General features: G+C 32.4%; 2 protein-coding genes across 2 annotated transcripts; both read right to left on the bottom strand.

Annotated features, from left to right (window-relative positions):
- Positions 1 to 530: 530 nt before the first annotated feature.
- On the bottom strand, positions 531 to 1,804 carry LOC135139607 (odorant receptor 42a-like). The gene is made up of 5 exons (XM_064069906.1): positions 1,134 to 1,804; positions 988 to 1,087; positions 839 to 943; positions 640 to 792; positions 531 to 590 (listed from the first exon to the last, which is right to left on the bottom strand). The coding sequence occupies exons 1-5, from the start codon at positions 1,802 to 1,804 to the stop codon at positions 531 to 533; spliced, it is 1,089 nt and encodes a 362-aa protein (XP_063925976.1).
- A 1,766-nt stretch (positions 1,805 to 3,570) lies between these two features.
- Positions 3,571 to 4,693, bottom strand: LOC135139606 (odorant receptor Or1-like). Its single transcript, XM_064069905.1, has 4 exons — positions 4,014 to 4,693; positions 3,865 to 3,964; positions 3,713 to 3,817; positions 3,571 to 3,663 (listed from the first exon to the last, which is right to left on the bottom strand). Exons 1-4 carry the CDS (start codon positions 4,691 to 4,693, stop codon positions 3,571 to 3,573), a joined length of 978 nt encoding a protein of 325 aa, XP_063925975.1.
- Positions 4,694 to 10,068: the final 5,375 nt, after the last annotated feature.

The raw sequence follows: 10,068 nt of genomic DNA, 5'->3' as shown, positions 1-10,068 counted from the left end.
GTAAATTTGAAGTGGAAATTCTTGGTTTTTAAGAGTGAGAAATGCCACTGAAGTTTACACAGGTTTGTAATTTTTATTTCTTTAGAATACTTTTTTAATTAGTATGCAGATTTTTATAAACTAAACAAATGTTTAAAACAAAGTTTATTGAAAAATTATATATCTGATCAAAGTCTAGATCTAACAAAAAAATCTATACATGTGAAAGTGTTTGTCCTGAATGACTGATTCTTCAATGCAGAGTCTAAACTACTGAAGTTATAAACATAAAATTTCGACAGGGCGTTCCTTTTGTAATGCAGGTAGATAGTAAGAAAGAATAATAAAAAAATACATAATGTGTCCTGACTGCGAAATTCAAATAATAAATAAATTCAAATAACAGATTGAAATAGCTTTTATTGTGGAAAGTTAATCAGTGTAAAGATATAATAAGTAAGTAAATTAGAACATGAATTTGCATTTTTATATGAATGTGCAACTACAAGGGGATCTGTAGTAATAACTGAATCACTCTGTTTTTTATTGACTTAAGCTAGAGACGACACTTGATACAAAAGGGCAAAATAAGACCAAGCAGTTCTCATAATCTACAAAAAAAAACATACAGTTAATTGAAATAAAATTAGTAAAATCTACCCTCATATATGTATCCAGTGAATGATAAAACACATTCAGAGCAGATATTCGAACAGGCTTCAAATGCATTCCAAAAAACAGCAAGTTTTTTTTTAGTCTCTTCAGGAGGTCTGTCCAGTCAGATTCAAAAACAGCATACGAAAGATTTTCGCTCTGAAATAATGTCATCGATACCAATTTATAAACGTTTCAAAATTACCTTAGTCTGCACCTCCGCACCAAACCAACAGTACATAAATATTTGCAGGGTTATGGCATTAATAAACGAAACCAATGAATAAAATTCGCTGGACAGAGGGACAACCTATGGTCAAACCAGTAAAACATATTACTAATTAATTAGTTAACCGTTGTTAGTTGAAACAATGATATTCCAATGGAAACACCACTAACTAGAAGATGCCAAAACAAAATCCAACTAAAAAATTTCGTCGAACCTTCGATAAAACTAAAAAAAAATTGACAACAATTTATTGTTACGATTAGAGATTTACCTTAGACTATTTTTATGGTGTTCTACACACTTTAGCATATTGTGGTGCACACTATCAGTGAAACTATCATCCACATTTGCTAGATTTCTGATATTATCTGCCAAGATATCAAACTGACAAGAGGTATACACACAGAATGCATATATTAGCGTGTCAACATTCAAATGAATTGTGGTCAGATACCCAATACAAATCACTTGATAGATGTACGTGATTTCATAATATGGAGATTTGTTGTAGTCATATGGGTACCAGGCCAGAAATGGCAACCGTTTTTCTTCTGATTTTTCTATCAAGGGATAAATAGCCCAGAAGGCGTTACATCCATAAGCCATGCACACACATACTTTAAAAATCATCTGCCAAAAATAAATCGTCGGTTCGATGAGCTTTCTCTGATGAGGACTCCTTGGCTGGAACCAGTCGCTCTTGAAAGTAATAATTCGGTCCTTCAGTATTGATATGTTTTTCATTATGTAGTAGGACTTCACTGCTGCCAGGAATTCGATGAGTAGGTGAAAAGAAGTGGCAACTACAGACGCCAGATCATGGGCTATAAAATACACATTTACCACTTGAAAGAATAGGTGACCAATGATGTAAAGCGAAATTGTAAGCGTAGAGTATAGCGTATAGATTCCAGGTTTGTTACTTTCGGGCCACAGACCCATTATTCGTAACAGGAATATGTATAGTTTAATTTTTGATATCCAGTTGTGGTGTTCCATGTGAAAAATCTGTGTGTACTGGTTAAACTTTGCTAGCAATAATTCCTTTGGATCGAATTTACCTCTTTATATTGAACACCGCAATCTTCAGAAATTTCCGTGGGGTGGAAATGAAATATAAAAACTTCAAGGGAGTTATAACGTATTTTTTTTGTAAATTGTCTAATTATACATTTTGTTGCAGATTAAGAGAATGGTACTTTATTGGGAAGTATTATTTATTTTTCTTTAAACCTACCAATTAGTGAAATTGACGTAAAGCTGAACCATAAAATATTTAAAGAGTAATTATTTTATTTGTGCTGATAATTTTGGAGAAAGTCAGCGAACTTATTAATTATTAAGAGTCCTACACCTGTAATTATTTCTTTTATTGACTTTCCTTCTTACTCATTTATTTTCCGTGGGCTTATTTGTATTAGGACCAAATCATGAAAAATCCCATTTTGTTAATTGGTGACTGTGTTGCTGTGGTTTGAATCAATATTAAAGTTTTGATTAAACTGACAAATTCATGTTTGTGAAAAATGGAAAATAATTTACAAAAACGTGGTAAGTAAATTTTTTTATTATTATCAGTGTTTTCTAATGGTAAGGTTTAGAAAGTTTAAGTTATGGCTTTAATTTGGCGAACATGCAGAAGCACCATATGTTAATTTCGATATATTACCAAACACATAGTGTGAAATTTCTGTTTTATAAAAGTTGTCCAAAAAATCTCAAAAAAATCTGGGATGTATGTGTTTATGATCACGGAGCAACATTTTGGAATTATTCGGTGTAAAAGTCGATTTTTTGAAATTTCATAAATGTGCCATATTTCAATGGGTTATTTTTAAAAAACGGTTAGACCGATCGAAGAAATGGGGTCGGTAGTGACTTCTGCAGCCCGAAATCTACAAGAAAATGTATTTGATGAACTTTCGAAAATGGTCGACAATGGATCAAAATTTGCATAGGGGGGGTATGCATATTATAAAATTTCTTTTTTAAAAAACTTGTCTAAAAATTATAAAAAAATTCTGGGATGTAGATCTCGACGTGCTGATTCCATAAATATAGCGTGTTTATGGCCGCTGAGCAATATTTTCGAAAAGTTAGGTGTGAAATTCGAATTTTTCGTAGAAAATATTCTAAAGTAAAACTTTATAATTCATAAATCTAGAGGGTGTCGTTTTCAAGAATAGCACTAATTTAACTTAACTCCTTACGGAAGTTAAAAATGATTTGATTAAGTAACTAAAATAGAATTTGGAAGACATATCAATCAAGGATAAAAATAAAAATAACAGTAATGTGAAAATTTAATTATCTTATACAAGGAATTTGGAATATTTTCTAATAATTTTTCCATGTGTTCCAAATTATAACATGGTAACATGTCAGACACGAATTTTTTTTTCTTGATTATAGCACTGTTAGTAGTGGACTTTTGTGTGTTACCCAGCCATACTAGACATATAATTCAGAATTTTAAATCATAGATCTAAGTGAACTTCTTTAGTGTATTCTAAAACACTGTATGCTTTATTTGTTTAACTTTGCGACGACACTTGATACAAAAGAGCAAAATATGACCAAGCAGTTTTCAGAATCTACAAAAAAAAAATGTATAATTTGAAGAAATAATTCGCTATTAATTATAATTACCCTCATGTATGTATCCAATGAAAGATAAAACAAATTCAACGCAGATATTTGAACAGGTTTTAAATGCATGGTGAAAAAAGCAACTTCTTTTTAATATCTTCAGGTAGATCAGTCCAGTCGGATTCGAATACAGCATATGAAAGATTACTGCTCTGAAATAAAATTATTAATATTTACGCGTATAAATATCTACAGGATTACCTTGGCTTGTACCTCGTTTCCAGACCAACAATGCATAAATATCTGAATAGTTATAGCAAAACCATACGAAAGGAGAGAGTAAAATTCGTTGGAGAGAGGGACAACCTGTAATTAACACCTTGAGAAACATTCACAAATAAGCACAAATTTACCGCTGTTAGCTGAAACATAGTTATCCCAATGGAGACACCACTAAACAAAAGGTGCCAAAATAAAATCCAGTTGAAAAATTTCGTCGAGCTTTCAATAAACCTGAAAATACAGATAAAACTACCATCAAACCATTGTTAAACTCACTCACCTTAAGATATTTTTATGGTGTTCTACACACCTTAACATGTTGTCATACACATCATTACTAGATGTCTGATCTACATTTGCCAGATTCCTAATGTTGTCTGTCAACATGTCGAACTGACAAGAAGTATACACATTGAATGCAGATATCAGTTTGTCGACATTCACATGAACTGTAGACAGATAGCAAATGCCTATCACTTGATATATGTAAGTGATTTCATAATACGGCGACTTTTTATAATCGTATGGGTACCACCCCAGAAACGGTAATCTCTTCTCTTCGAATTTATCCATCATAGGATAAATCGCCCAGAAGGTGTTACATCCAAAACACATGCTCAAAAACACTATATAAACCGTCGTCCAAAGGTAAATGGTGGGCTCGATGAGATTTCGCTGCTGAGTGTTCCTTGGCTGAAACCAGTCGCTCTTAAAAATGATCATTATTTCTTTGAGTATTTTCATATTTTTGATTAAATAATACGCTTTCACTCCTCCCATAATTTCAATAAGCAAGACGTAAGAAGTTGCCACTATTGACTTCAAATCGTGAGCAATGAAATAGACATTTACCACTTGAAAGAATAGGTGTCCGAAGATGAAAAGTGATACTGTGATTGAACAATATACCATGTAGAATCCGGGTTCGTAAGTTTTGTCACCTTTGGGCCACAGACCCATGATTCGTAGCAGAGTTATGTTCATTTTAATTTTTGATTGCCACTTGTATTTTTCCATAGTGGAGGGTGGACTGTGCTTAAAAGCTTGTAATTTGTGATACTGTAGTAGCAATATCAACAATAATCACATGGTAAATTTCGATCTTTTCTAGTCGGAGCTCAGACGAAAAATGTTCGTCGTGATGATTTTTATCTCTTTATAGAATTTTCTCAGGGTGAAAATAAAACACTGGTATTAAAAGGTTTTTATAAACCGTCTAATTATATACATTCTACCGTTTAAGATGACCGTAATTTTTAGGTAAGTACTATTTATTTTTCGTTAAACCTATCAATTAGTGCGCCCGAAGTAAAACTGAACCGTATTATTTTGGAGGGTAATTGTATCCTCTGTACTAATAATTTCGGAGAAAGTAAGTAAGCTGATTAATTAGTAAAAGTCGTACACGATAATTATCTCTGTAATTATTGCCGTGGTTAACTCCCAAGTTACTTTTTTATTTGGCTCGAGAGTATTTGTTGTAAGACTTTTAAAGGTTGAAGAATTAAATTTTTTTGAAGAGTGACTACGTTAGTTTGTATTACGTCGGCAACTGTTGTTTTTGTTTGTCAGAGAAATGGATGCCTGGAAATTAAAATTAATTTACAAAATGTTGGTACGTAAAAATTAATGTTATGAACAATATTGTGTGATTTTACGTTAGTTTCATTACGTTTTTTAAGACCCACCACTGACCCGGAAATGACCGGCATTCAGGCAAGACTTCTATCATTACGGGTACTAAGACCAAGTAATGATATGCATTGATTAGATTAACAGAACAACTTTCGAGATTCTAGAATTACAGCATACAAATTAGTCTGCTATTATTCTCTAATCTCACCCCATCCCCAAAAGTCCAGCGTAACTACCGACCATTTATCCGCGCATCACATGAAAAGTGACCTACACTACTCTGACCTACTGGTGCTAATCTAATCTGACTGACATGATCAGACTGTTCAAGAAACTTACGAACAATATGACATGTTCCTAACAAAACAGCTTTTTGAATTTTGACAATTATTGAATCATTCAAATGCAAAGACTTTAAATTCTCAACTAAGCTATTTGGAACTACACCTACATTAGAGATAACTAGGGGTAGAATTGAAATTTTTTTAAGATTCAACATGGATTTCATTTCTATCGATAATTGTAGATATTTTGAAATCTTGGTGTCGTATGTTTGAATAATGTTGTTTGTGTTAGGAATAGCAATGTCAATGAGAATGGCTTCGTTCGTGTGTTTTTTGATAAGTATGATGTCTGGTCTGTTAGCTGTAATGTTTAAGTCTGTAAGTATTGTGCGATCCCAGTATAATTTGTATTTGTTATTTTCAAGGAATGGAGACGGAATGTAAGTGTAAGAATTATATTTTATTAAAACATTATTTTCGGTTATTATTATTGGTATTATTTAAATATTTTTACTTGAAAGTTTTTAAAATTACCTCACTTTGACAAGTGTGAAAGTTCTAAATTTTTCAGAATTTGTCAGTTATATGGACACATTATAACTTTTTCATTGTTAATAAATTTTGCTAAAAATTACTTTCCTAACAAGAGTTAACTTAAGTTTATGAGGTAATTCATCTCTTTTTGGTTGGAATCAGATGCCTGCATTGATAATTCTAACATAGTATAAGTATTTTTGTAACGAAAAATTAAGACAAAAATGTATTTTTGAAGTTGCAATACTTTCCGATTTTAGTAATTTCACAAAATTTGTAAAATAATTTCCTTTCTATTAATTTCCTTACTTCTTGTTGATTTTCATCAATTCACAGGCCTGCGAAATATAACTTTAAAATTCCCTTTTAAGTAATATTGTTTTTTTTTAGGTATTTATGTATGCCGAATTAAAATATAACTCTAGTTTTTTTGTAGAAAATCGAGATTTATTTTTATGTAGGCCTAAATATTCATAGGTTTTCAAACAATTTTTATGAAAAAATAAAATATAAAGAATATAAAATTGAATGTTTATTTATTAAATGAACTAAATTAGTTATAAACAAGACTTAAAAAAACAAATAAATCAAGAAGCTTCTTTTTTTCTTTCTTCAAAGCTCTGATTTAAGCGTTTTCTCTTGTATTCACGATAGGATATGTTATTGCTGTTACATTTTTCGCATTATATCATTTTATATTTGAACAGCAAAAGTAACAATCGTCTGTATGATTTTGTGGCTCCATCCAAATCATTGGTGTCAGCAAACTTATCTGAAGAATTAACCCATTTCCGAGAAGACATTAGTAATTTTTGTTTAAATTCAGGGTAATAAGCGCATAGTCGACACAAATAACTCTTACTAAGCTGAACACGAAATGAAATATCAACACCATTATCCATAAATATTATTACCACAAAATCTAGAAGTTATTTTTTATAGTACTAAGAACAAAACTGAAAAAAATATTTTTTGCAGAAACTGTACGTGATAGAAATTTTTGCAATTTTTTTTTATACATGAGTGTCTAAGACCTACCAAAATTACTACTTGATTTTGTTGGGGGAAAACCATCTCAGGCCTGTGTTATTGTAGCGCTTTATACAAAATTGTGCTACCAACTTTAAATATTTCTTTTTGACTCTTCTAAAAAAACGTATTTCACCGACTGTTATTTTAGTTAACTTCACGGAAGAATTCGGAAAAAAATTATTAGTTGTCCAAATTATGTTATTAACAATTGAAATAGGTGTAGTTTTTTACACTTTTGGAATTTTGATTTGGCCTATTTTTAAAGCTACAAGTAAATTATTTTTCTTGATTTTCATTCGTTATCTCAGACGATGAAAGATATTTAAAAATAAGTAGAAAATAAAATTGCTTAGCTTGATTTTAATTTTACACAGTTCTCTCTCTCATTATTCCTGATTTTTATAAATATGTACTTACCACCTTTGCAAGTCGTTGCTTCTCGAGCGTAAGCTAAGGAAGCATTGTAATAGGGTCCATTTGGTGAACTTCTACTTTCGTGTTTTTCAGACGTTCCGTGACAGTTTTCCTTGTTGTATCTGTATTTAGCTTAGAGCTTAGCGGTGAAATGTAGTGGAAGTTGCATCGAACAAATTGCGCGGATATTGCAAGATCGAACTTTTTTCTTATATTGTAAATGGTATTATCTATTTTTTTATTTTGGGTGATATCTAAAAATTAATAAAATTTCACACTTCTCCCTTATTTGAGATCCTACAGGAAAAATAAAGGCAGATTGGTAATCCCGAGAAACTCTCGGTACGGGTTGAACTTCTTACGAGAGAATTTGAGAAACTTTTAAATTTGGTGAAAAATGGTGAAGGCGCCACAATCAAATCTAATTTCTCCCTTATTGGAGGACCTATAGGAAAACAAGGGAAGATTTGTGATCCCGAGAAAATTTTGGTTCGGGTAGAACCTCTTCCGGGAGAATGTGAGGAACTTTCAATTTTGGTAAAAAAATGGTGGAGGCGCCAGAATAAAATGTCCTTATTTGAGGACCTACAGAAAAAATAAGGACAGATTCGCGTTCCGGAGGAAAATTAGATTCGGATAGAGCCTCCTGCTCGAAAATTTGATGAACTTTTCAATTTAGTGACAAAATGGTGGAGGCGCCGCATTAAAATTGAATTTCTCTCTTATTTGGAGACCTACTGGCAAATATGGGAAAATGTGTGATCCCTAGAAAATTTCGGTTCGGACACAACGTTTTCCGGGAGAGTTGGAACAACGTTCAATTTTGGTAAAAAAATGGTAGAGGCGTTAAAATAAAATCTAATTTCTCTCTTTTTTGACGATCTAGAGGAAAAATCAGGACAGATTTGTGAGCCCGAGAAAATTTCGGTTCGGTGTTTTCTGGTAGAATTTGAGAAAATTTCAAAATTCATGAAAAATGGTGGAAGTGCCTCAATAAAATTTAATTTCTCCATTATTTGGGGACTGAGATGAAAAATTAAGCAGATTCGTAATCCCGAGAAACTCTCGGTTTGGGTTGAATTTCTTACTAGAGAATTTGAAGAACTTTTAAATTTGGTGAAAAAATGGTGGAGGCGCCAAAATAAAGTTTAATTTCTCTCTTATTGGAGGTCCTATAGCAAAACAAGGGAAGATTAGTGATCTCGAGAAAATTTTGGTTCGGGTAGAATCTCTTCCGGGAGAATTTGAGAAACTTTCAATTTTAATGAAAACATGCTGGAGGCGCCAGAATTAAATGTAATTTCTCCCTTATTTGATGACCTACAGAACAAATAAGGGCAGATTCGCGATCCCGAGGAAAATTCGGTTCGGATAGAGCCTCTTGCACGAAAATTTGATGAACTCTTCAATTTAGTGACAAAATGGTGGACGCGCCACATTAAAATTTAATTTCTCCCTTATTTAGGGACCTACTGGCAAAATAAGGGAAAATTTGTTATCGCTAGAAAATTTCGGTTCGGACACAACCTTTTCCGGGAGAGTTGGAACAACTTTCAAGTTTGGTAAAAAAATGGTGGAAGCGCTAAAATAAAATTTAATTTCTCTCTTTTTTGGACCACCTAGAGGAAAATTCAGGACAGATTTGTGATCCCGAGAAAATTTCGGTTCGGATAGATTATTTTCTGCTAGAATTTGAGAAAATTTCAAATTTCATGATAAATGGTGGAAGCGCCTTAATACAATTCAATTTCTCGAGTATTTGAGGACTTCCAGGAAAAATTAAGCAGATTCGTAATCCCGAGAAACTCTCGGTTCGGGTTGAACTTCTTACGAGAGAATTTGAGGAACTTTTAAATTTGGTGAAAAAATGATGGAGGCCCCACAATAAAATTTAATTTCTCCCTTATTGGAGGACCTATAGGAAAACAGGGAAAGGTTTGTGATCCCGAGAAAATTTTGATTCGGTTAGAACTGTTGGTAATGTGTGTACATTTATTTCATCCCTCATACTTTAAGGTTGTCAACTTAGTAGGCATAGAGATACATTTTGTTGATATAATAATTGAATATCTGGTTGACCGAGTTTCACTCGGCTCGTTTGGTAGTATTAGATCAGATTAGGACAGATAAATATGCGTATAGTATGCATTTTGAAGTACACGCGCTACTTAAAAATACACATTAAAAAAGAAATTCCATAAGCAGTCTTTGTTTTAAACACAGATAAGTGACATGTAGAGATTAAAGAACAGAAAACTGGAATTATTGTTTGACATCTCATTTGTTACCCAAGTTTTCTCTCTGTTGTTTTTTTTTCCTAGTTCTCTCTCTCGACTCTAGAAAAAGGTCACAACCACATTCTTACTGCCAGAAGAGTTTCGCCTCTGGTGTGGTTAACATACTGAGTTACCGTGCTCTTTTGTGTTATTCCTAATT

This window comes from Zophobas morio, unplaced genomic scaffold (assembly GCF_036711695.1).
Source record: "Zophobas morio isolate AGI-343-1 ecotype UQ-CSIRO unplaced genomic scaffold, CSIRO_AGI_Zmor_V1 ptg000031l, whole genome shotgun sequence".
NCBI lineage: Eukaryota > Metazoa > Arthropoda > Insecta > Coleoptera > Tenebrionidae > Zophobas > Zophobas morio.
The sequence above is the reverse complement of the archived record's forward strand: the minus strand, read 5'-3'. Positions and strand labels throughout refer to the sequence as shown.

What these genes read in the sequence shown, in the direction of transcription:
- LOC135139607 (XM_064069906.1), bottom strand. Translation starts at nt 1,804, where the DNA reads ATGGGTCTGTGGCCCGAAAGTAACAAACCTGGAATCTATACGCTATAC. An exon ending in CATTGTTTCAACTAACAACG is followed by an intron (nt 944 to 987) that starts GTTAACTAATTA and finishes GTTTGACCATAG; the next exon opens with GTTGTCCCTCTGTCCAGCGA. An exon ending in GTGCGGAGGTGCAGACTAAG is followed by an intron (nt 793 to 838) that starts GTAATTTTGAAA and finishes ACATTATTTCAG; the next exon opens with AGCGAAAATCTTTCGTATGC.
- LOC135139606 (XM_064069905.1), bottom strand. Translation starts at nt 4,693, where the DNA reads ATGGGTCTGTGGCCCAAAGGTGACAAAACTTACGAACCCGGATTCTAC. An exon ending in CACCATAAAAATATCTTAAG is followed by an intron (nt 3,965 to 4,013) that starts GTGAGTGAGTTT and finishes CTGTATTTTCAG; the next exon opens with GTTTATTGAAAGCTCGACGA. An exon ending in GAAACGAGGTACAAGCCAAG is followed by an intron (nt 3,664 to 3,712) that starts GTAATCCTGTAG and finishes ATTTTATTTCAG; the next exon opens with AGCAGTAATCTTTCATATGC.